At 45.3% G+C, this 26,192-nt stretch overlaps 1 protein-coding gene across 1 annotated transcript in view; it reads right to left on the reverse strand.

The window, feature by feature from the left end:
• Nucleotides 1-23,978, reverse strand: part of LOC119453934 (uncharacterized) — a 44,215-nt gene extending 20,237 nt beyond the window's left edge. The window contains exon 1 of the mRNA XM_037715970.2: nucleotides 23,744-23,978. Within this exon, the coding sequence (XP_037571898.1) occupies nucleotides 23,744-23,840 (97 nt within the window). The 5' untranslated portion in view covers nucleotides 23,841-23,978. The remainder of the gene's footprint in view (nucleotides 1-23,743) is intronic.
• Between the last annotated feature and the right edge of the window lie 2,214 nt (nucleotides 23,979-26,192).

The raw sequence follows: 26,192 nt of genomic DNA on the forward strand, positions 1-26,192 counted from the left end.
CCTCTGAGCTCGCGCGCGAGCGGTGCTGGAGACGACGGCTGTGGCTCGCTAGCCCTGTGGCTCGCTAAGCTCGAACTCGCGGTGGTTGGTCTCCTGTGAGACACCAAGAACCCACAACTTCTTCTATCAGTTCTTTGGTATTTGCAAATTGTAGCCCCTGAGGCTTGGGACAAATTGATGGCGGGCATTATTATGAAATAAAAAGAAATAAATAAATAAATTTACGCGCTGACTAAATTCTATTCCTAGCGTCTGTATTTACAGGCACACGCAGTATTGCGCCTTGCGGGCAACTCAAAGAGTGACATTCTAAATGTTCCCTGCCATATCATTCCATTCCTCCACGTTCGCTATATTTATATATTTTGTTGCATACTTTTATTTGGACATGATGTGTTTAATTTCAGCTAATGCCCCAGCGAGTAGAAAAACATCCGCGAGTGATGTCTACTGCGCCAGTGACATTGCAGTGCCGGCAAGATGGAAAGTGACGGTGACGTTTCACGCAAGCCGTAGAACGTTCAGTTTTCGTAGGAGCAACCAATCTTAACAAGAAGCCATCACTAACTTGTGAGGTGTCCACTCGCGCATTTCGGAGGAAATGGCTCATGCTTGTTTTCTACTTTTTACAGCGTATACGCTGTTATGGGCTCATTCCAATAGCCGTTTCGGTTCGCGATGGTGTCCGCCGCCGCCGTTGCGGACCGCAACCGCTATAGCCAGAAATGCGAAAAAAGTACCCGGTTCTCGCCGGGATCGAAGCCGCTGCCCGCTGCGTCGGAGCCAGATACTCTACCACTGATCCACGCAAGCGATTGCTATCGGGCAGCGGGAAAATGCCATATAAACGCTCACTATAGGCGCAGACGACCCGAGCCTCCGCCAGCATGGTGGCGCCATCTAGGTTAGGCGCCTGCAAACGCAGCGTGCGCAGACGCAGACGACGAGATGTGATTCAGATGAGGCGCGCAATAAAAAAACGCGATCCCCAGCCTCCGCCAGTATGGTGGCGCCATCTAGGTAACGTGCCTGCAAACGCAGCGTGCGCGGGCGTGAACGACGAGATGCGATTCAGACGAGGCGCGCAATCAACGCGATTCCTATGTGAGATGTGCGCCACGTATTCTGGATACCTCTTCGGTACATATTATGGAGTCTCCTCGCAAGGTACGAACTGCTGCTGAAGAAGCGAATCGTAGAGCTATACGTGCGGGGCTACAACCAGGCATCATCGGGCTCAGCAGATTGCTGTGCAGAGAGCATTACAAGCTGCAGCTCGTCGTCGACGCCGGGTGGACAGTTCAGATTGTTCTCGTCAAAACGAGGCGAAGAGACTTGGTCGCGATGACACTGGTGTGTGTGGTGCCGAAATTGGAGCTACTCTTGAGCCGCTCCAGCAGCTTACACTGTGACTGTGCTGCGTGTGCCGCGCAGGCCTGTGACTTTTTTTTCCTGCTTCCTTTTGATTGTGATATTTTGAGTTAATAAGAGTCTTTTTTAACAATAATGCCTTGATTTAGGCTAGTTGGTTCGTTTTGACAGTGTTTATAGAACAGCACGAAAGATTGGAATGAAACCCGCACATACGACAGGAAGGGCCGGTGCTCATGGTGCTGTCTTATGTGCTCTTCTCGTCCTCACTCTATAGACACCGTCAGTGTATTTTGTAAATTTCTCAATTTAAAACGCGGAAATATCACGACTCTAGAGAGAGACAGGGTCACGTTTTCTAATTTCCATATTTCTAAACAAGCGCTAACAACAATACAATAGTTTAGTGATTTAAACCTGCTTTTTCCTGAGGTGACAGCGTGTAAAGCAGCGTTCATTTTCGCTCGGTAACATGACTCCTATAGGGCAGAGAATGTTAATTTGAGAATACAGCGAAACACTAAATAAATTGAGACTAAAAAAGTATTCTTCTAAACATTTATATTTGTTCGTTTCACGGTGATTGGTTGATTTTAGAAGAAAAAATAGAGGTCCAAGTTCTACTTGTTGAACTTGACGCTGAACCTCAGCGCCGTTAAGCCGACGTGACGTCACGGATTTGAAAGCATATCTTCCTATTTGCCCCGTCGTGGCTCAGTAGAAGTGCATCAAACATCTCAAGTTCCGTTTCTTGACTCCTTTAGAAATGTCCATGGGGGCGAAATGCAGAAAAAGCCCGTCTACTTAGATTCAGGTGCACCTTAAAGAACCCCAGGTGACCCAAATTATTCCGGAGTCCCCCACTATGGCGTGCCTTATAATCTGATGGTGGTTTTGGCACGTAAAACACCAAATTTTTTTTTTCAATGCAACCGATTCCACCTTTTGCCCATTGTGAATTAACTAGGAGAAAGAGACTTCTAAATTCCATGGAGTCGTGACAACATGGGCAGCGTCGCCACCCGTATTTATATTGCGCCTTTTCCGACTAATGAAGCTCACGGTAAGAGTGGCTTCTTTGGCATTGTTAGAGAGAGTGAAAGTGCAGGGGAGGTTAGCCAGTCCGGTTTACTGCCCTGCACGGGGGAGAGCTGAAGAGGGAGGCAAATATCCTGGTTGGTTGGCCTCATCCATCATCAACCCAGAAAGCTTTCGTCACTTCTCTAAAATCGGCTGACCTTGAACACCCTCCGTCTACTGCTGTGAGAGTTAACTATGAACTCCACCTTCTCTGTTTTTTTTTATTCGTACTATTGTGCTATGGTAATAGTGCAACTAATACAGATGAGATTATTTTTCCACTTTGTTGTTGCTTTAAGGCAGTCCCTCTCAAAAAAAGATGTATTTTAAAAAAAGTGACGCATTAACCTAGACTTCTAAATGAGCAGGCAGTTTTGCTTTCCCGTTCTTCAGAAAACAATATTGTGCACAAAAAGTAAGCCGATGCTGCAACATCAAATATTCGTACTAAATTAAATTTCCACCAGAATTCGCACCTCAATCAGGCTTCGACTGAGTCGCCAAAGAAGACGGAAGCTCGAAGCCAGTTTTCTCGCTGTCCCATCGGCGCCTGTGCGTGACGCGAATGTGCACGCTGTAACAAGAAAGACGGGGGGAGTCCTCGGCTATCCCGGTTTCGCCCGACGCACATCGACATGGCATCCACGTGCGATGACTGCATCACGCGCCCGTGTCTCTCCGATTTCGCGGAAGGCAGATTTGCCGAATCGCCGTGCACTGATTTCAATGCGCCATTCGCTTGGCGCACAATAGGCGCTCGGCAACGGAGGTTTTCCTTTTTTCTTCAATGCATCGTTTAGTTTTAGAAACTTCGTTGTTGTTTCTACCACACTGTATATCTTTTTATTTGTCGTGTTTTTCTAGCCTTAACTTTATTATTTGAGTCAAGGTAAATGTAAATGTCATTTGTGCTTCGAATTGTTTTACAAGAATGACACTATTGCCACTACAAAGAAAGAAACTAGAGATTGTACAAAAAGCTTGTGGGGAATCGAAAAGAAGCTTTACGAACCAAACAATCAAACTAGCCAAAGCTGAAAGATTAAAAATCGTAACATTCTGCTGCTCAGCAATTCTTTTGTAAGCATTTTAGGACTATTCAACAGAACCTCTCAAAGTGTCACACGTGGTTGAACGTGATCCAGGCCCTATGCTTTCTCCAGACGGTAGAATTTGACTTTCTCTCTGAATGCCACACATTTCATTCAAAATAGTGCAGAGGTTTTCTCATAGAAGCATTTGTGCGTTTTACCCGTATTTCAGTAGGCGGCATCGGAGCTCTCCCCGAGTTATTCTTAAAGGGACACTAAAAAAGAAACCGCAAATCAGCTTGGACTGAGATCAGTTGTTTCAGAAATGTATATGCGTGAATATTAAGATAATTGGGTTGATTATTGGAACAAGAAGTGGAAGTCAAAGTTCCATTTGAAAAATTTTGTAGCGGAATCTTAGCTCCCGTACGTCATTGTCACGTCATAGATTTCAATGTGTTCTTTGTTTCGCATTCGAGCAGCTGTGGCTGAGTAAGGGTTTTTATGGCTTGCCAAGTTCGTTGCATGGCTCATTTACAATACCATAAAGCCGTTGTTTTCTGATGTAACGTTAACTACGTGGACTTTGTGAACATAGCCAGTAAAGCAGTAAAATACTACGTTGTTCGCATACACTACTGCGATGCAGGATGTAAAGCCGAATGCCAGGCTCCGTTGCGAGGCTGCGCAGATATACAGCTATCAGGCCACGCGATCCGTAGACTTTTGCAATTGACTGTTACCTAAGCTCTTAGAATATGTCATGCACCGACGCCCTAATTCATGCCTTCAGCAACCTGTTAAGGAAAGGACTAAATTATACCAATTGCTTATAAAGAAGGACACAAATTCTCGCGACTCTACTTTTGCTTGTAAATTTCATGTGCTACGACCTCTTTATTTGTCACCACTGTATTGTATCTACACAGCCCGTAGGGAATTACTCCATATACTGCCAAAGCGTATAAGCGGTTGTATCAACTGCAGCCACAACCTACTGGCAGGCGGATTGCCGAGATGACGATATAAACATCAGTTTCAATGTACTCAAACGTGTCCATAACAGGTCCGAACCTGCACGCCTTCTGATCGGTCAACGATCCGTGTAACACGGAGGAGTTCGTGCGTTATTCGATGGCACGCCTAAGAACAGAAATGAAGAAGAATTGCGCGGATGGCCTTGATCACGTCGTATTCTTAATTTGTTATTATTATTGTTATTATTATTTTACTACGGGGCCAAAAGAAGACGACGCAGACGGCAGAAGCGCTGGTCCCGTCTGTCTCGCTTTCTGTGGGGCCTGTCCATTGCGCTGCACCGTAGTCAAATATGCATCATCTGGCTAGCCCAAAATACTATACCCTTCATCATTCTTTGTTTTTCTAAGCTCAAAAAGTGCATTGCATTGTTGGGCAATGATATTGGTAGCTATATAAGAGACACACTGTTTCTGTGCGATAGGAAAGGTTTCAGCAACAAAATAAACGAGGCTAGAGATACAGCAATCATACAGTTGAATGATACGTGGTTGAATGATAACGCGGCGAAAATACTTTCGGCAAAAAAGTCGATCGTAATACAAAATGCATACCATTCTATTGCTATATGGGCACTATACTACTTCATTGAATTAATAAAGCTAGGCCAGAAATACTTAGCATGGAACTAACAGGGAATCTCGTGACACGGGAGAATTGATACTGGTTGATCAACCTGGATCAGAAGGTATAAAGTTACCTTATTCCTACACAGAAACACATTTCTGCAGGCTAGACTCACGTCTAACAAAAAAAAAAGTATACGCCTATACTTACTACGCACAGTTACTATCTGGCTATTTGTACCAAATTCGAAGCCGAACAGAAACCAAGAAGGTACCACGTAGATCGCGATTCAGATTAAGGTACGTGTTAGTTCATTATTGATATGGGGGGGGGGGGGAGCCTTGCTTAATTATGTTACAAGTGAAAAATTCCAAACGAATCTTATCCTGGACAGGGTATAGCGTATAAAAGTTTATACAACGTTTATACGACTCATGAGTCGGCGCTTGAAGAGAATATTTAAAGCAATATCTTGCATAGCAGTTGGTGGGTTGGAATCAGCCTCCGGCTGACTACAGCTTGAAACAAAGTGGCCGACACGTCTAGACTTGCCCAGATGCGGCCGTGACTTGGCTCAATGAAACTCGGAAGGCCACGCGTGCGCAACGATACTACGCTCGCCGGTTTCACAATGTTATGTCGCGTTCAACAACAGGCGCCACCTGTTGCATCCGTTTTTGAGATTATTAGTACGTGACTTGAACACGACGTCGAACCTAAGATGCAGTCTCTCACGTCGTCTGTGGCGTTATTAGTCGTTGACGCCATCGCCCACTTCCATCAGTGTCTCGGTGTGCTGACGACTGCGGCTCTTTTTATCACGTTGCATAATGTCCTGACAAGAAGAAAGTAAAAGCAGAGGTATGGTCCCTGAAGCCGGCGCAACTGGCAAACAGGCTTCACTGTCGCAATCGGCGCCTGGGATTACTCCCGGCTTGCGCAACAACAGCGAGACGGTGTTTGTACCTATGAGCGACCCGTGTCGTGGAAAACGTCTGCTCCCTTGACCTTCGCTATCTGACCTGTCCGCGCACTTAGTGTGCCAAGTCAGGCCAAGTCGTCCATTGCGGAGCTGCTCTTGTATTGTGCGAGTATAGCTAGCGCGAGTTTAAGTTATAAATGGGAAAAGGATCTAGGACTACAGTTACCTTGTGTTTTACAAACGACTAAAAAAGCTCTTACGTAACTTTTTACCGGAATAAGTAGTTAGACGAGAACCACATTATGTATTGGAACGTATCCGGGACCTGTTTCTGGAATTCTCCGCAATGTATCTCGCCAGTATGAATCATTTTGTTTCACGATCAAACCGATTACGTTTGATCCGTCCGGGTGGCTGCTGCGTGCTGCTGCTGAGTGAGAGGTTGCCGGCCCCAGTGGTCATATTCTGTCGTGACAGAAGTGATAAATGGCCCCTACACAGGGCTTTGAAAGCATGGCAAAGCAGTTGAAATTTATTCGGAGATCCATATTACGGCGTTTGTGAAAGGCTGTGAATTGCTTCGGGGACGTTAAACTTCATAAGTTGATCATTTTTTTTTCGTATTTCTTATTCAGACACATTTTAAACGTTATTTCGGTTGCTATACAATGTGTCCGCTTTGCCATTCGCCGTCTGCTGACAGCTAGTATATTTAAGGAAGTTATGTAACGTATGTTATCTTTGGCAGTCCTCCCTCCCCCATAGTCTGAAACATTACCTCAATTGTTACCAACAAGCTCAAATATAAAAAAAACTACATCATTGAACCTATATCAATGTCAGCATTCAGAAGATTTCAGGTTCTAATCCTGGCAGTCTCGTCACGTATTTTGCCACGGTTGTCGGCGCATAAGGTTCGGTTATTCAGCAGATAATTTATACTTATCGTTGCTCGCCTCATGGATTTTGCTTTCATTTCATAAATGTTTGTGTTTGGTTCTTGTCTATGTTCATTCCCTTGATTCATGCGACGAGAACCATGACAAAGTAAGTGGCGAGTCTGCCAGAGCGGTAACTTTATTTTTTCATTTCTTACGGAATTCGTGCAGAGCTAAACGCGGACAGAGCCAAGTTAATGGTTTGCGGCCGAAGGAGTGGGTTTCAGCAGCAAAGAGATAGTGAACCTTTTACTAGAAGAAAGTGTATATGAATGGGAAGCGCGTGAGAAGTGCGACAGCGTAGAATGGGTTTCCAATGAGCAAACAGAATGAGCAAAGCATTTGTTGTTGCAGTGATACGTACTTTAACAAAAAAAAAGAACATTATTACTTTTCTGTTGGAACACCGAGAATTTGCCCAAGAAATGCAGTATTATGCGCAGCGTGAGGAAGAGGTACAGAAAAAGAAGAGGTGTAAGGAAGAAGAGCATGAAGCGTTTATTAGAAGAAACAAGGGTGTCCCACTGAACCTGAATCGAGATAAATAATAACGGTTATCGGTTCGACAAAATATGGTTACAGCATATAAGGGGACAACGGATGGTCAATAGTTTGCACGATCGTTCGAATAATTACTTTTTTTCAAGCGGCACACCCTACTAACAGATTGTTACGACTCACGACTTGGATTTAGTGCCAGCATGGAGATAGAGGATGGGAACGTGCTGGTAACCACGGCCACCTCGGCAGAGATGCTTGCACTTCCAAAGTCGGCCACGCCATTTGTACACCGCAGGCCAAAACGTTTCAAGGGGCTCCACGGAATCAACATCTTTGGTGGCGCTCCCAATTCCGCTGTTAGGTCAACTTGTTACTCAAATTAGATAAACACGAAGAGGGGGAAAGAGGATGTCCTCGACGACGGACACCAAAGATCTCAATTGCATGACTCATTCTTACCATCCCAGTACGGATGCTAATTAATGTTACCTCCTTATCAGTGAGTGGTAATCGCGGCTGTAGACGGAACGCGAAGTCTGCTGTTGTTGCGTGCCATGGTTGAACGCAGGTTCGGCGCTCAACCAAGCAGAGTACAACGCTCTTCGAGTTGGAGAAATAACTCGTGGGGCAGAATGCGCGTGCTCTCGACTCCTTTGCCCTTAGCGATAGCAAGGCTATGCGCACGCGCAGATGCACACGAAAAATCAGCGCATGGCTCAGCACAAACCGTTCATCGTTCAGAAACACAAACGTCTTCGGCTGCTTCTAAAAAAGGAGCAAGCTGAGCAAAATGACAAATGCTGGATTCGTTCATCGCTACAGGCTAGTAAGTTGAAGCTGTAATTTATGTAAACAAATGCGAATTCGCGCTGTGTTGGCCACCATAGATCAAAGCCACAATTCGCTCACCACCAATCTTGTAGCAAAAGCCATAAGCAAAACGAAAATTAACTGACTCTGCTGCTATCAAAGTAATGAGCGTAGAAGCTACGCAGACGTTACGCTGATTACGACGTTAGGCAGACATTACGCTCACCAATCACCTCTGTCTTTTGTATGTACATGAAAATTTCCCCGTATTTGTGCATTTCTGCCTCCTCTTGATGAATTTTGCGCATTCTCCATGTGTAAAAGTCGATAGTAGTATTCAGCATATCGCCATAGGACTGAATAAAATTACCCAACGGGTTCGCGAACTGGTTCGGAGTTGTGAACCAGTTCGCGAACCGTTATAAATTTTTTTTTCTCCAAACCGGAACTGAATCAGAACAAAATCGGAGTGCCTTGAATCCGAACCCGATCTGAACCCATATTTTTTTTTCGGTTAGACACCCCGGAAGAAACAGGAGTGCTAAATGTGAATGTAGCAAGGAAAGATGAGCACTATAAGACAGAAACCAAGAAGCCTCTCTCGCAAACAAGAAATGCAGCGACAGAAAGGAAAGGGTTCTGGTTGAGGTGGCGAATAGAAGAGATATTATAGGAAGGATTGATTGCAAGTGTAATGACGGCAACAATGAACAGCATACAAGATTAGAAAAGGCTGAAGACAACTTAAAAGCGATGAGGCATGTATACCGGGGGCGTTTGGATAACTACCGACGACGCGGGTTACGATGCGCAGCAATGCATAGTCCCAACAGAAGAACCCGTGGCTTGTTGTGGCCTCAAAAAAGCCGCGTTGGCAAATCGGCTACTTAGAGGAGCAGTTGTATTGGGAGGGTGGCGGTATATTTTACTGGAGATGGACCGAGGCTATCATTCATGTCGAAAAGAAGACGACCGACTTGTTTACTAGACCTGTGAAGCTTTCCCAATGAACACGACGTAAAAAACAAGGAGGAAATTGTTGAAGATGGGGTCAACAAAATAATTTAGGCTAATGCGACAATGGTCAGAATGAAACGGAACAGAAGAATGAACACATGGAGAAAACTGGAAAATGATACAGGAAACGCAGAGGTGTGGTAGAATTAGAGGCTCTCGTTATGCTTGGAGATTTTTCCTAGTGGAAGAATCTCACCTGTGTATAAAAATATGAATAAAGCTAAAGAGCGCAAAAGGTTTATGAAGCATTTAAGAACAAAAGGGATCGGGACTTCAGAAACACAGACAAATTCGGGTAGCTCTTAGAATATCTAGAGTGCATATTTATTATAAGTGGAAATTAGCATGAAGGCTCCACAGAAAAATGAGTACGAGCGCACCTGCTCAATGTCAAGCGGTAGACAGAATACTTCATGGAAAATTAGGAAAAGCACGAGGAATGCGGGAGATGGAAAATGGAAAATTAGTGAGTTATTGTGGTTTCTGTGTTCATGTCTTAGTACGAATGTTAATGCGGTAGGTGGCTGAGCAGTTTGGAAATACGGATGCCAGAATGTCACAATGACGCACATAAGAGTGTTCGATGTTCACAAATTGTAGGCACTTAGAAGATTTATGCACCCACTTAGTATCGAAAATGTCTTGTGGCATTTATGTACCGAACATTGTGTTAGTGTGAGAAGGTGCTTAGTGCGAATCAGTGTTGCTCATACATCAAACTTTAATATGTTTTTTCGCATTGTAGCTTCATGGTTGTAGTTTAGGATCTAAATAGCAATCTTTTTTGGGTAATTGTGTTGTTAGAGCCTGATAACGCTCATCATGAGCAGTCAAAAAGAAATAGTGGTATGTATGTTGTATTGTATGTTACAGGTACCTGGCTATTTAGCATTGTTTGACCAGGTGCCGCAAAGTCATACCAGGTGGACCAACGTGTTTGTGTATATTGAGTAGTTACCTGTGTGGATCGGGCGTACATGTCTGTGACGACCGCAGCTCGACGACGACCACGTTGAAGACGATCGTGTGGAGGTACATGGCATAATTTATACGCCGGCCGTTGCACGTGAGCTTTCTAGCTAGGTAGTGGACGAGCGTAAACTAGAGAAACACAGATTGTGAGGTCATCAGTGACTACGTGTTATGCAATCAGCTATGCCATGCGGTGTTTGTAAAACGATGATGACGAAGAAATGTTCAAGCATGGTTAACTTGGGCGATCATGAAGTCCGTACAACGTCGCACGTAGCGTGCTCCGAGGAAAGTGCTGGGGAAATCGGGCCGGTCTCAGATGTAGCTAGGAAAGAAGACGAGAAAGTGGCACGGGGTGCGCGCGCCGAGCGTTTTAAAGAGCTCACTCGCTTTAGAGCGAGACAAGTATGCCTGCGATCGTGGTCTAAGTGAGCACAGCGGCTCAATGCTCTAACCACTAGGCCGCGACAGCACAAGGTTCACCGTAATATGATCTTGTTCTGTTCGACATGTTAGGCGACAAAGCAAAAGAATATCGTGGTCTAATGGTGAGAGTACCGGGCTGCTGTGCTCAACGGTAGAGGTGCGATTCTGCCGTCAGTCACAGGTTCTCTAGTTTCTATTAAAGCGAGGCCAGACCTACTTACCTACCGACCGCAATGTGCCAAGAATAAGACAAAGAATGCTTCGTGTTGAAGAGAAACACAAGAGAGTTGTCGTGGCCTTAGAACAGGCAAGAGGTCCGCTTGTAAGCTTGGCTAGTGGACACAGACCGGTGGCGTCGGCACATTATCTTGTTTGGCAACTGACTAAACTATTTTCGCTGACGTTTACTGCATTTAGAAGCAATAACCTAAATTTCTAACAGCAGGAGCAGACACTTTAATGTTGTTGCTAATTTCATTTGATAACCAGGTGGACCACATAAGTGTGTAATAATTTCACGTAAGTCCTAAGCTAATATGACATCTTTGTCACTATTAAGGCTAGTTAACGTGATACGCAGAGGTGTCAAATTAGTCGTTCAGAACGGGAACAACAAGAACAAAGCATGCCGTACTGAAATCTCTTCCCACATAATAGAAACGATATCACAATTCTGGCAACAGCTGCTGTAGAAACACGTAAAGCAAACGAAATTGATAAATTATACTAATAATCTGCGAATAACCGTATTGAAAAGCTCACGTTGTAACATGTGACGTGTAACCGCATAAGCGAAAGAAACCAGCGGAAACCAAAACGCAGGACCAGAAGGAGACACACACAGTAGCCTCCTTCTGGTCCTGCATCCTAGTTTTCGCTGATTTCTTTCGCTTAAAGCATGAACCAACTAGCCCAGCATTTCGCGCTTGTAGCCATATAAGTGTGTAATAATTTCACGTAAGTCCTAAGCTAATATGACATCTTTGTCACTATTGAGGCTAGTTAAATGGATACGCAGAGGTGGTGGTGGTGGTGGTGGTGGTGGTGGTGGTGGTGGTGATGTTGAAGCAGGCGGGGTTAGCCTGGCATACATAGTCGGCAATTGTTCCGCCTGATCCTCCTTCGAGTTGAAATCAGAGGTGTGTCACCAAGTGTCTATGAGCCCCGTGTCTCGCAGGAAGGCTATCAGTAGTCGTTGCGTTCTCTTCCTGGTTATCGCAGGCCCTCCGGGGAAAACGACGTCTTCAGAGGTCCTGTGCGTAAGACCGCTCTTTTGTAGGCTGTCGACCATCGCTTTTCTTCCTTTGTCAAACTGCGGGCATATCCAAATGAAATGTTCGATCTCACCAATGTCACCACAGAAAGCACAGAATGGGGAATCGCGAAGCCCAGTCTTGAATAACCAAGCTGTGGTGTACGCGGTGTCGGTCCTGATGCGGTATAAAAGCGTCGCTTCTTCGCAGGTAAATCCATGAGTCACACAGGCTTCGTGGGGATTCTTGTGTATCTCCCTAAAGTGAAGGCGGATTGCATCCTTTGGGTTCTGAAAAGCTTTTGGAGATTTCACTTTTGGGACACATGTCAGCGCTAGGCGTGCAAGGGTGTCAGCTTTCTCGTTTCCATCAATTCCTACGTGTGATGGTATCCACTGGAATCTTATATTAAATCCTTTGCTTGTTAGATCGTTAATCAGTGCCAGAGATTGCCTTGTAAATTTCTCTTGAGGTAGGCCACGATGCAATCTCTGTAACGCTGACTTGGAATCCGTCAGCACCACGACATCTCGCGCAGAAAAGGCCCGTAGTTTCCGCAGAGCCGCGGTGATTGCGGCGCTTTCTACTGTTGTAGAGGAAACTACGCGATCCAGTCGGCCAGACCATGACACATCAAGGGATGGTATGCAGAATGCCGCTGCACAGCTATCTGTTTGTGCGCACACCGAACCATCTGTGTACACTTGCAAGTGGCGTTGAAACGCTGTGCTCAAGTGTTCCAGCACAATAAACTTTGCTTCTGCAATTGAAATGGTGCGTTTCGCCGGTAGGTGGGGTACACTGAGGCTGCAGGTAACGTCTGAAAAAGACCATGGCGGGTCAAGGCGACTGCGTTTAGGCCATTCCAATCCTAAAAATTAGAAAGTGTTCAGCGCCGCATGGAAATGTGAGCGAGTTCTTGCTCTTAGCCGCCGGAGAAGCGCCGTGCCTGCGCGGGACTCGCCCAGCCGTAATAGCTGCGTCAGCAACGCCTGAGATGCCAAGAGACGGAGTGGAAGAGACTCTGCCTCATTAGTGACTTTCTTGTTCGAAGCCGTCTGTGGAACTCCCATCGCCAGGCGAAGTCCCTTTCTGTGCACAGCCTCCAAGTGCTCGAGTTTACTCGATGACGCTGATATCAGAGCGAGCTGATAGAGATCGAATGCGGATTGTTATCAGTGCAGCGTTCAGTTTAAGCATGGACATAGGATTGTTTACCCAACGTACTCCTGCCAATCGACGAAGTGCGTTGCGTAAGTACGCAGAGGTGTCATATCAGGTGAAGGTCACTTTTAAAGCAACATATAAACACAAAAGCTATACCAATACTACCTCCTATGACTCAAGTTAATGCTATACTTGCGGTATCTGCAGTAGAGAAAAAATGTAACGGTGGATTTCAGCATAAACCTTACTCTTGACTCTTCTAGCACCGAAATTGTACATAGCACAAGTCTCGGCGTTCAATTTTATCAAAATATCTATTGGAATGACCAAAAACATTTGATATCTGTTTTCGCTGCATATTGACGGAGATGTAACATTATTGTCTGAATATCTTTTTGTGAACATCACAGATTGTATGCTATATAGTAAAATGTTTCAGGCTGTAAAATCTTAGATATAGCTATCTCTCATAAATTTATGAAATTTCATTCGTTCAGCGGTTGTCCGTTGAGAGCGCTTCTGTGTTTCACGTGTATTCGAGTTCATAAATAGAAACAGACTTCCGTTGAGAGCTCCCTATCAAATCCTCTTCTGACGCTCCACGATCCGCGACCGGACATCAGCTCCTCCAGTGCGATTTCCCACCACAAACGATGCCTCATCTTAACAGCTTGAGACCGAATCATCAGTATGTGCAGCAAGCTACATAGATGTTCCATGGAGCGGCGATTGATGTGTCGCATTTCTGCGTGGCATAATCGAAATGGCTTTGCCTGAGCGAACACCGCCTGCCTCGAAGACGTCATGGGGCTCGTGGCGGAGTCAACTTAGGTAAAGCAACGAAGCATTGCAAAATATATGCGTCTGCCAGGAAGCAACATCAAATATATCTCATCGACGAACATACAAACTTGGATCAGTAAAAAAACGTGCTGCAGAGTTCATTCACTCTGTGTACAGTGGTATCTCTACCAAAATAAGGACTCTGTGATTTCATGCAACTTAGCATAACAGTAAAGCTTATATAATAACCACTACCGTCTCTTCCGCCTGTCCTCTTCGTGTGCACGGAGCCACCTCACCCGACACCATCCTCGTGCGTTAGCCACGCATTTCATGTGGCGATGCACCGCGGCCGTGTAGCTGCCTTGCATTGATAGCGATGTCTCATGTACGACAATGTCAGCTATGTCATGTCTTGGATGACTGCCGGCCTGTGTCCTGTCTGCACAACGCCCAGCTAATCTAAATGGCTTCGCGTTTTGTGGGAGCGTGCATTTTTGCCAGAGTGAACATAGCAGAAGAGAGAGAGAAACCAAGAGGGAAAAGTAGGAAAGTTAACCAAGGACGCACCCGGTTGATTACCCTGCACATTGCGTGTGGAACGGAAAAAAATATAGATATGAAGTAAATGTTTAAAAAAAGAATAAAGAGGCAATCATTCTGAACACACTCGCAGAGGAACGTTAGCTAGCTGGCACAAGCGTTCGTACAGTCCAGTCGCCTTCTAGGAGTGCAATTAGGCCTTTGGGACCAAGAATGCTTATACCAAGGTCCCCGGACGTTTTGCTTCGAGAGGGGCCTATCATTCAAGCCTCTGGATCTAGTTTGCCTAACACATCGTTGCGTCCTCGTCACACCCGTCAAACATGGCAGAAGATAAAAGACTATACTTCGCGCTTTCCAAATCCGTAGAAAGCATTCCAACAAAGCACCGTAAACCATTACCCTTTTTCTAGTTGTGCACTAAGAAAACGAAGAACGGGGCCAGCAGTCCGTTCACGCCGGTTGACGCGACGTCTCGAATGCACGTGAAGCTTCTGCAAGTCGTGCTTTCCGTCTCGCTTCAAGCATCTCGCTTAAAACATGTGCGAAAAAACACCAATGTACCTGATTCGTCAGCATTCCAGACACATATCGTTTCTGCAGATCCCTCGCAAGCTGAAAAACCATCATATTTTTGTACACATATATTTTCAGCCTACGTATTCTCTATATTTTTGCTTTGTTTATACGTGCGATGCACTATTCTAATTGCGATCAACTCATCCGATGACATTTTTATGTGCTCGTTGTGTTGTCCTGGGTTATTTTGCAATTCCTTCGCTCTTTATGCTAGTATATCCCTTTGCGTATATAATGCATTGTATTATCTGATGGTAAAATAAAGAAATAAATCTCCTGTTCTTTTATTTTTTTCCTTTTTTTGCCATCGGAAGCTTATCCGTAAGGAATCTGGGAACTCGTGGGTCGCAGTTGTCGAGCTGCTCGCATGCAAGTTTCGTTTAGTGTCCTTCAATACGCCACTCAAATTACGATACCTCTGCTGCGCCACACCGAAACAGCCAACACGGATACTGAAGATGACGTCGCAAAACGGCAGCCAATCACGTGCAGAAACGGCGCCAACAAGGTGACTTGCGACAGCGGCGATGATTTTTTTTTTCTTAATGTATACAATGTGCTTCCACGCAGCTTTTATAAATTATAGCAGGCAGGCCGGCAATGAACTTTATTTATAATTTATAACAGAATTTATTATTTTTAGAAGTCAGTAAACTTCATTGCTTTTTTTTGTCTTCCTTATAATATTCCTTCCTTCAACAATTTGCCTTCCTTTCAACGAAAGAAGATTCGTTGCGCGATTTCCAATAAACCAGAGGCTTAGCCTAGAGAGAGAGAGAGATAGGGGGGGGGGGGGGGGGGGTCGTGTACTGGTCCTGTGACGCCGAAGTTCCTGGTAGCGACGTGCGACAACACTTATCTGCATGTCCCCTCCCACAACCTGCCCTACCCTGGTTCGCATATCGTTAGTATCGCTACCATAAACTTGGGCACACACGTACACGATAGGCACCAAAATGAGCGCACGTCTTTCTAGTTCCAACGGAGTTAATAATACTATTGCAACGTGATTTATTCACGTGTAAACGTCAATGAAGGCGAGAAACGTCAGGCGAACGTCAAGAAGCGGCGAGGCGACCAGCAGCCAAAATCCGGGCAAGCGCAAGCTCGTGGCGCGTGGTTAGCACCAACACTGTGGCTTGCTTGCTGACTGCTTCGTCATCGTCTTGTCTTCTTCATTACACTATATATATATATATATATATATATATATATATATATATAGCCCCAAAGAACACCAGTAAGACATCAAAACGAACATGACAGCGTCCACAGTTAATTGCAGCACGAGCAGTGATCCGCTTATCTGCTTTCTGCATTTAAATGAAACCAGCGCCATGGAGGCTCAAACCGAGCTGTGCACAATGTCCCAAACGATGACGCTGTTGTAAAATTGTATAGGCGATTTATTGTGGCCGATCAAACCGCCTTCCCCCAAATTTCACGCGCTACGTGAAGCCATCGCCCCAAAGAGTGCTCCACATTCGCCGCAACGGCCCTTGAGTGGCACTGCCTAACACTTTCGGGGTTAAATCTTGTACACATAAACAGGGCGTCCCAGCTAGCTTTAGCCAAGCTGTTCAACGAAAAGCAAGATTGAAAAAACTAGATTGACGACCCGATTTTAAGACCTACGATGTTCGGTCGTCAGGCCTCTGACTACGCAACACCATAGGTCTTATAATTGTATCTCGCACCGTGTTTTTAAGCGAAGCTTTATGTGTCGGGGTTGGTGTACGCGGAAAACTACGATCATCAGCATTGGCTCGAACGTCCTCGCCTTCTTCCGCAGCCGGCTGGTTGGCGCCCCTCGGGTTTCGCTGGTGCTCGTGCTCGGCACTTGCCCGTGCCATGGCTCCCGCGCTCGTGGTCGTCGTCTTCTTCCACAACTGGCTCCTTTGCCGCTCGTCATTCCAGCGTAGTGTTTTATTTCTCTTCTGTCATCGAAATGGGGAAGCCGCGTTAGCCACTGCTTAAGAGGGTATGAGCTATTCGTTGTCTTACGTGACGGACAGATTTAATTTTGAAGCAATTCCATTTCGAAGACTCGCAAGCGGCAATGGCAGGCGAATGCTGTTTTTCACGCCGCCGAGCAAACTCGTAGATTCGAACACAAGCCAAAAAAGCGACGAGCAGTGAATCGTACAAGGCAACGGAAGGAAAAGTTGCACGAAAAGGAAGGAAAAGTAGTAGGAAAGGTAAGGAAAAGTAGTAGGTCAGGTACACACACGGCAGGCTTCGCTTAAGCCCATTTCTCGACATGGGAAGGGCTGGTCATTTTCTTTTATTTTACTTTATTGCGATAGCAATTTTATGGACACTTCAAGCGAATTTCTGCCATCGATGTCGTGGTCGTCGTCACTGTCGCCATCGCCGTGAGGTTCCGTATAAAGTCCAAGGGTGATAAAATCGTCGCCGCGGGCCGTATGTGCTAGTGAAAGCGCGCGGGGGACGAGCGCTTTTACGGAGAGCGAACGCACGGCAGAGAGCAAACGCGACTTCCGTCGCGCGAAAGGCCATGTGGGTATGGGAGGGAGAGAGGGGGGCGACGCTGTGCTGCGGCATCAAATGTGTATTTTGCAACCGGGCGCAAGGGGTACTGGCGACGCAATCTCCCACGCGAAAGGAGGAAAGCGGGAAGGCAGCGCGGGAGGGAGGGTGGGGGGCGGTTTCTACTGTGCCAACAAATGCGTTCTAGTACTTTGCGCCGGTGCGGGCTGTCACGCGTACCGTGTCTTGAAAGCGATCTTCACACGGATCTGACCTTTGTATGCGTTGTGCTTTCTCCGCTCAGTTTCCGTTGAAGCGATAGACCGCACGAACTCTCGCTCGCTGCAGCGGCCCCGCTTCCTCACGCCAGCGTTTTGACAGTGGTTGTCTGCGGTCATCGAGTGTAATCTATTCATGTATGCTTGTGCGCGCTGACACCACGCTTGTTAAATCAGTTAGTAAGCGAAAGTTTATGCAGCCGATAAAACTACTATTCCTACTCCGTATAGCTTTCTACTAATTTGATATCGCATTTTATGCTTCGCCTTTCGCGCGAAACTGCGACATTTTCTTTCGTTCAACCGCTTAGCTAAGATTAGCTGGGACACCCTGTATAAACACCTAAGAATCTAGCCGTTGGAACAACCGCCATCATAGCAGAATTCGTTCATTGCAATTGTGCTGATTCTACAATGGTGTTGCATAATGCCGAGCTTGTTAGTTGGGCTTCACCGGTGGCAAGTTGTTTTTTCGCCCACATTCATTCCTCAATCGTTTAGCAATAATATACTGTCATAAAAACTACACAAAATTCTCCTGCGCTTTCCTGGGCTTCACAATCTCTTGGCTGCAGATCGGTTTGACCTTAAAAAAATTATGCGTCTCGGTTTCCGTGCCTCTAATGTGGCTGACCCTCACTCGATGGTGAACCACAAATTGATTCGGGAACAGTTTCTAGTGATTGCAGGCCGGCGGATATCTTTAACAAATAGTGCAGCGTGTTAACCTGTGCCGCAGTCAGATTTAACTCGCACCTCCGTCTCATCAGTTATGTCTGTTTCTTCGAACCTCATCAACGACCGTCGTTTACTTATTAGCGAAATGAATCAGGGGAACCAATATTGTTGATAGGCAGCTTTATTGAGCATATTTCTCTTGTTCCATGATCATCATCAGCCTATTTTATGTCCACTGCAGAACGAAGGCCTCTCCCTGAAATCTCCAATTACCCCTGCCTTGCGCAGGCGTATTCCAACTTGCACCTGCAAATTTCCTAACTTCATCACCCCATCTGGTTTTCTGCCGACCTCGACTGCGCTTCCCTTCTCTTGGTATCCATTATGTAACCCTAATGGTCCACCGGTTATCCATCCTACGCATTACATGGCCTGCCCAGCTCCATTTCTTCCGCTTAATGCCAACTAGAATATCGGCTATCCCCGTTTGTTCTCTGATCCACACCGCTCTCTTCCTGTCTCTTAACGTTAGTCCTAAGATTTTTCGTTCCATCGCTCTTTTTGCAGTCCTTAACTTGTTCTCGAGCTTCTTTGTTAACCTCCAAGTTTCTGCCCCATATGTTAGCACCGGTAGAATGCAATGATTGTGCACTTTTCTGTTCAACGACAGTGGTAAGCTCCCAGTTAGGATTTGGCAATGCCTGCCGTATGCACTCCATGATATCTATCTGCTATTATTCCGGCTACTTGGCGCCAGATAAAAGGTAGTTGACAAAGTTTTTTTGGTTGGGACACGCAGCACAGGGCCTTCGTTATGACAAGCCTGAAGAAGCCAATAAGTATACCTTTTTATTATTGGGTGCATTGCGATACTTAAGTCAATGATACTGTTACATGTCTACTGTGTTTTCTTTATCGCGTTTATATACTAAGTGATCATTTCTAGGTTTTACGTAATTTTTAAATATCGCCTTTGACAGCATAATTCTGGTTCTTGAGCTGGATTATTCAGAGAGGCGGACATTACTATCACGAGAAATCTAACCGAGTATTCGACTGTATAGCAAAACATCCCTAATTGACCTCTTAATTAGTTACATTCCAGCACATATTATAACTTACAAATCGTAGCCTGGGAGCCTGCAAGTCATATCAACTTGAAATGAATTTCAAGCATGACACCAGTTTCAAGTTATTTCCCGAAATATGGGACACAATACGTGGGCGTTCCGGTTAGGTTTGTGCTTCATCATGGACCACCTTAGTGTGTTACCGACGTCCCAACATAGCCCATAACAGCATTTGTACATAACAGCATTTGTAATTCATGCTTTTATGTTAGATCCTGTGCGCAGCACAGAGGCGAAAATGACATTTCAGACGAAAGCACGTTTTAGGAATAGTTCCTTGAAAATAATTCCAGGTTCCCTTCCGCGACGATTTTTTGTGAAAAAGAAATTCACCAAGGAAGCTATAATTTCGCATTTTTGCCTCGGTGTTAAGGGTTAAAGAACATGAGATTATTTTGTGAAACTGTGTTTATTGAAAGAAAAAGTGTTCAGACAACGCAAGCACACATCTTTTGAAATAATAGGTGAGACAGTCAATTTTTGGCAGATTTTGTTTCGCACCTGGTTTTCCATAGTTTCGTGAAATTGAAACAGACCCCACGTGCCCAAAAAGTTCTTTTTTCACTCCAAATATGTTTCAAAATAATGCTTATATACGCAGAACTTTTTTCAAATTTTTTTAGAGAAATGGGTATTGGTCGAGCAACACGATTGGGACAGGTGACGTGGAATGACCCTTAGACGCAACCACATGAAGCCGACAGATAATGAAGTAACGGAAGTCATAGGGGATATTAACCCTTAATTAAAGTTTAGAAATAGTGAGGAAAAGGGAACCAAAATATGAAGAAAATTCTCGATTACAGGAGCCCAACTCACATGTTCTACGTTTCAAACAATAGTCTTGCGCTCTTTGGCCATACTTGGTCCTTGCGCCACAAAACCCTACATATCATCATCATAATCATCATCATGCAGGTTTCGCGGACTATTAATTTGTTCTAACTGTTGTTCGCTTTATTTATCTGTTTCCTTCTCTCACCGTGCATTATAATGCTTTTAAAACATTTACGTATGTTGGCAATCTGCTCTATTTTTCACATATATTGCTCATTGCAATTTATTTAGCAGTTGAAATGTCCTTGTATCGAAGTATGTCCATGTGCGTTCTTGTCACAGGCGTGTTCGTCAAGCTTGATTTATATTTATGGGCACTCGCATACTTGTACTTGTCACGGCGTTCATTGTTTACTTATTGTGCATATAGTTGTGCTCAACTTCTTCTTTGCTTCACCCTACTCATATACCAACAGTATGGTAATATCTTGATTTTCGCATAATTTTCATGTCCTGCAGTGGTTCCTCAGCATTTCACCTTGACAGTATGTCCCAATATATTCATCGCATATGAAACTTACTTTTAACGCGGTAACGTTAAGGTCGCAGAAAATCCGGCGTCGGCGTGGATGTCAGCGTCCGTAGCGGAGAAAATGATCGCCGAACACCCCAACCGCGCAGGCCCTCCGCGTGGCGCAAGGTGTTAGTGAATAAAAATTGAATTTCTCACAGTGAAATCCGTCAGAAAAATGGCAAAATATGATTTAACCACAACTTACAGACATGGTGACGTCGGACTCTTATTTGAATCTACAGGAAACCTAATTCTGTTACGAGGAAACTCAAACACAAACCCCTCTTTCAGCATTTCTACCATACGAAAAGCGGCGCGCTCGGGTAGGCTACCTGCGAAAATCTTATCCAGATGGCACTCGCATCCTCGGTAGGTAAAATTGGCGCCTGTCTAATGCGGTTTGGACACGCGCGCGCATCAAAGCAATAGTAAACAATTATTAAAATAATAAGAAAGGTCCTAGGGTCTTCACATTTTAATATAAGACGGCTTATATTGCCCCTAGAAAAACGTTTTCCTAGCAATGCATTTCCGTTTAAAACTGAAGCCGACTTTAACAGTATAGGTGTAATTTTGGTCTTCATAAGCTGGCTTTCCCCAATTCTGTGTTGCAGTGAAGCCGACTCAAACAAGAATGCGATGCGAACGGGGCCCGATAACGCTATCGCGTTCCACTCATAAAACTGAAGATTAAGCGTCCTCTAATTTTTGTATTTCTTTTTTATAAGAACTGTAACTATTATGTGAAGCAATTAATGGTATTTAATTGATACTCTACCAATTGAGCAACGACCCTATTGAGCAACTCTTCTGCGTATGGAGTACTTTAACTGCCGGCCTTAGTGCCCAATATATACTTCGAAAGACTAAACTACTCGTGCTCCGTTTTATAGTATTCTTTAGTCATGAAGCTCGTACGCGACCACACACCCTCTCTGTCTGCAGAAAAAATATCCAGGCTAAACACGTCAGTGCTCCAATGCGCTGCAATAATTTGTAGTGTTACAAAAATAAAGGGAAACATGTTTTGTAAAGCCTGAAGAAATCGCAGCGAGCGAGCGCTCAAATGAAAAGAAGTTTCTTGTCTTGAACGCACCGGAAGCCGTGCGATGCGAGAGATAGAATGAAGTTGTGCAATAGTGCCAGGATGTTCACCGTTCTTCAATCACCCACTGCGGTCACGTATCGCGTCACAGCAGCACCATCACCTGAACACCTTTTTTCAATGGTCGTGATTTGTGTATTAATATAACGCTTCCAAGAGGGCAAAAACGGCTATTCAGTACTTTTCTGAAAAGCTAATAATCAACCAAGAATCCTTCACTGCAGCTACGAATCACCGATCCGCCCCATTCCCTTTCATGGACTCGGTTTATCATTTAGTACCCTGGGAAAATCATGTGTATGACGTTTTCAAGCGCTTCTATATTCGCGAGAACAGCTTTGCGTTAAACAAAAGCTAAACATATTTGGCTTCACATAAATATTTGGCTTCTCAATTAAGCAAGCGATCGCAGTTGCTACCGCTCCTTTAGTGGCGCCTACGAAGTGCGGCATGATAAAATGGTATCGAAATTTAACCTGTGTATTCCTGGTATCTTCAGAACCATAAGAAGCGCACAGCTGCAGAATAAGTTAAGAATTTTCAATTCTTTAGTGAACGTTCTCAAGTTTCCAGTATGTGGATCGACTCCATGCGAAAGCTGACAAAAGGAACACCAGATATGAGAACATCAACTATTTCATGTCCAGCAGGCTTGAAAAGTATTCAGGCGCCTGGTGCAACGCATTGTAAAAAACAATAAAAGAATTGCATACGACATACTCATACCCAGCAATAGTGCACTACCTTAATTACCAATCGTTTTACGAAAACATTTTGCACATCTTCTAACTTGCAGCATAAATGCAACCAGAAGTGTTTCAAGCTGTATGCTATGCACTTTAAATATAATTACGTTCATCAATGCTTCTGCTGTTGACGCACAATCTTGGCGTCCACAATTATGTACGCAGCACCTGAAAGGGCTATGCGACGACGATAATTTTCCCGAACAGCGATCGCTTAAAAATTTTCAGCTACTCGCAACACACCAGCGGCCAACAAGGGCTGAACCCTGTGCGTCTATTTTTGCAACGATCATTCTCTGCGCCTTTCTCACCGCATAAGCTGTATACGAACGGTGGCGTCCACTTAGCTGAATTGATATGTGATTGAAAAAGATGTTAGCGTCTTTATTGGCCCCATCTACTCCTAATTTCAGGGCAAGCAAAACTAAAAGCAAAAAAAGAATTATATTTCCGCAAACTTGTAAGGTAGGGCGCCGCAAGGAGTAAAGCTACATCAAGAGACAGAGAATTTCGTAAACTGTAGGTTTCGCGGACGAGATTGCTGACGTATATACACATATCTACATAACAGACCAAATAACATATGACAAAATCAGACTTGAGCTACTGACGTACGGACTGTGGAATAAAAAGACTTACACTGGCCTCAGCCACGAACGTTTAGCATGAACCCAATTTTGTTATATTATTTCTGTGCAGATTTCAAAAGCCGCAAGTACCCCATTATGTAACCCCATTGTTAGCCATGAGCTAAGAGCCTTTTTTCAGAGTGAACGCTAGGTATTAGGTATAAAATTGTGCAGAAACCATCGACGGTGATTGGCCTGAACAAACGAATGAGCAAGCGAACGAACGAGCGAACGAAAAAATTTGGCGAGTTAGACCACCGGCCACCGACAAAATACGAAAATGGACAATAAGAGGCAAAAAAAGCGATTCACTTTAATCAATAAATGTAGCCGCTCACCTCCGTCCATGGTTGCCGGCGCTACGGCAACATAGCCGTGACAGCAAGTGGCGCACAGGACCAAGGCTACGGCGATGCTCAGCTGCGTCCTCTGCATCTCGACGGGGCGGCGTCTCAACAGCAAACTGATCTCCGTCCGCCCGAGGTGTGGAGACAATTAGGCGCGCAGCCGCCGACTGCTCAATACTCAACGGTCACGTTCCTCACGGGCGCCTTCCTTCTCCTCCTCGACGGCCGCAGTCGGTTCTCGATATCTCCTCCACCCGCTCTTTAAAGCGCAACAAATACCGGATTTAGTTACGCGGCGCAGAAAGGAGGCTTCGAAGAAGAGTGGAAGAGGCTTTCTAACGTTGCCGGTCGCGTGTGCCGAGCAAATCGGATGCCCACTGCCGCACTTAGTTGATCATCCGTCGCCCACCTGTATTGCGCGTGCCGCAACAGCAGTCATCGGCGAGTGCGCCGGTGGAGTGCGAAATCCGTCATTCTACGCACGGAAACTTGGTCAGCACTACCCAGTGTTGTTAAAAGTATAGTAAGAGCATGGTTATATACATGCCTTCAAAGTAGCAGACGCTTGTTTTTCACTTCAGGTGGGCTGGTTTCGCTGTAGCACCGAGGAGGAACGAAGCTTTCCTCACCCACTGCTTTGTCACTATATGGCCTTGCAACGTTCTAGCCATCCCAAACATCATCATCACGCATTAAGCACCTGGACGCAGATGTTCGTAAAAAAAAAACGGCTTCGAAAACTTCATGAGACATTGCAATAAACGCTATTCTTTTGAAAGGACAACCTCATCACGTCAGTGTTATTGCGCAAGGGTAATGAGATCATAAAAAGATTGTTAACCTAAACTGTCACAGCCGCAATTTAAATCCCAGAAAAATAACGGCAGCCACAACCTCTTGGGTAACTGAACACATTCAAGGGTATTGCGTATTTTACGTCACCTTAGATCTAAGTCCATACTTAATCTAATATTTCGCTGTCCTAGCCATTAAAAATTAAGGGTGTCAAACAACCCGAACCTAAAGCATTCCCTAACCGAAATCTTGGCACGCAACTGAACCTCAATTCGACCGAATATTCTTGGAACATGTCTGAAACTTAACTGAAAGAAATAACAACGGCCACCGGTTCGGCACGAAATAGTTCCAGCATAAAGCGCGACAACTGGTATCAATAGAAATTCGCAGTTTCGTCCGAAAGGCGAGGCATCGCATGCGATAGCAAATTAGTAGACATCTATGAGAAGTAAGGATAGTAGCTTTATCGGCCGTATAATGTTCTAAGCATCCGCTTACTAACTAAATTAACCAGCATGGTGCCACGCGCGCACACGTAAACATAAACACATCTCGCTGGATGACCGCGGAAACTCGTTGTCAACACGCTGGAGTGAGGAAGCGCGCCTGAAGCTGCAAGTGAATTGACCTTCGTGCTGTCTCCCGCTTCAACGCGAACTAAACGTCGAAAGCACACCGTATACGAAGCTACCGGCACTAGTTTCACGTTGTCCACATCGTTTGGAGATGAAGCTCTTGCGGGCGCGAACTTTTTCCACGTTGCAGATCGCTTTCAAGTTACGGCCTCGCCGAACCCTCGCTTCCCCTCGTACCTCGCGCGCCACAGAAGAAGCGCGCTTCCGCCCGCCTTTCTCCCTCGCGCGCGCAAGAGTTCGCCGCAATCGCCGGCGGACCCTCGCAAGCTTTCATTCGCACATACAGCGTACGGCGCGATGGCGACGTTGTTGCCGTGTTTCGACTTTATACGGAAAATCACAGCGACGACCATGGCCATAGTGACGGCAGAAATGCGCTTGGAGCGTCCACGTAATTGCTATCGCAATAAACCAGAAGCACCAGTATCTTCCAAGGCATCAGCCACACCATCCCCAAAAAATTCACGCAGGAACTCCCCTGGGAGTTGTCTAAGTTTGCGTAAGCATTGTGTACTGTTGGAGATTCAGACAAAAGAATAAAAAGAATACGTCTTAACGCTCCTGGCGCATGCCTTTCTTCTTCTTCTTCTTCTTCTTCTTCTTCTTCTTCTTCTTCTTCTTCTTCTTCTTCTTCTTCTTCTTCTTCATGTTACTGTTCAATGAACATCGACCAGCCATGTTTTGAGGCAACAACAACACGGAACGTGGTGTATACGGTGAAGAAGCTGATCTCACGAAGATTGACGCAGCTATGTCCACTCAATTCCAGACCCGGCATCTTCTACCGCTACTATCAGCGCTGGGAACAGCAACTTGGCCTACCCTCCGTGCGCCCTCCCAATACCGCCCCTATAGCCTATGCAGGAATGGATCGGTATAAGAAGAAGCGGAGTGCACTGCGGACCGGCGTGACGAAAGTCATCAACGACCACACCTCGCTGATCTTATATGCGTCAACGACTATTGGTGAGCTGCAAGAGAACTGAAACATTCTACTAATGAAAGCG

Source organism: Dermacentor silvarum, chromosome 5 (assembly GCF_013339745.2).
Source record: "Dermacentor silvarum isolate Dsil-2018 chromosome 5, BIME_Dsil_1.4, whole genome shotgun sequence".
In the NCBI taxonomy this organism is placed as follows: domain Eukaryota; kingdom Metazoa; phylum Arthropoda; class Arachnida; order Ixodida; family Ixodidae; genus Dermacentor; species Dermacentor silvarum.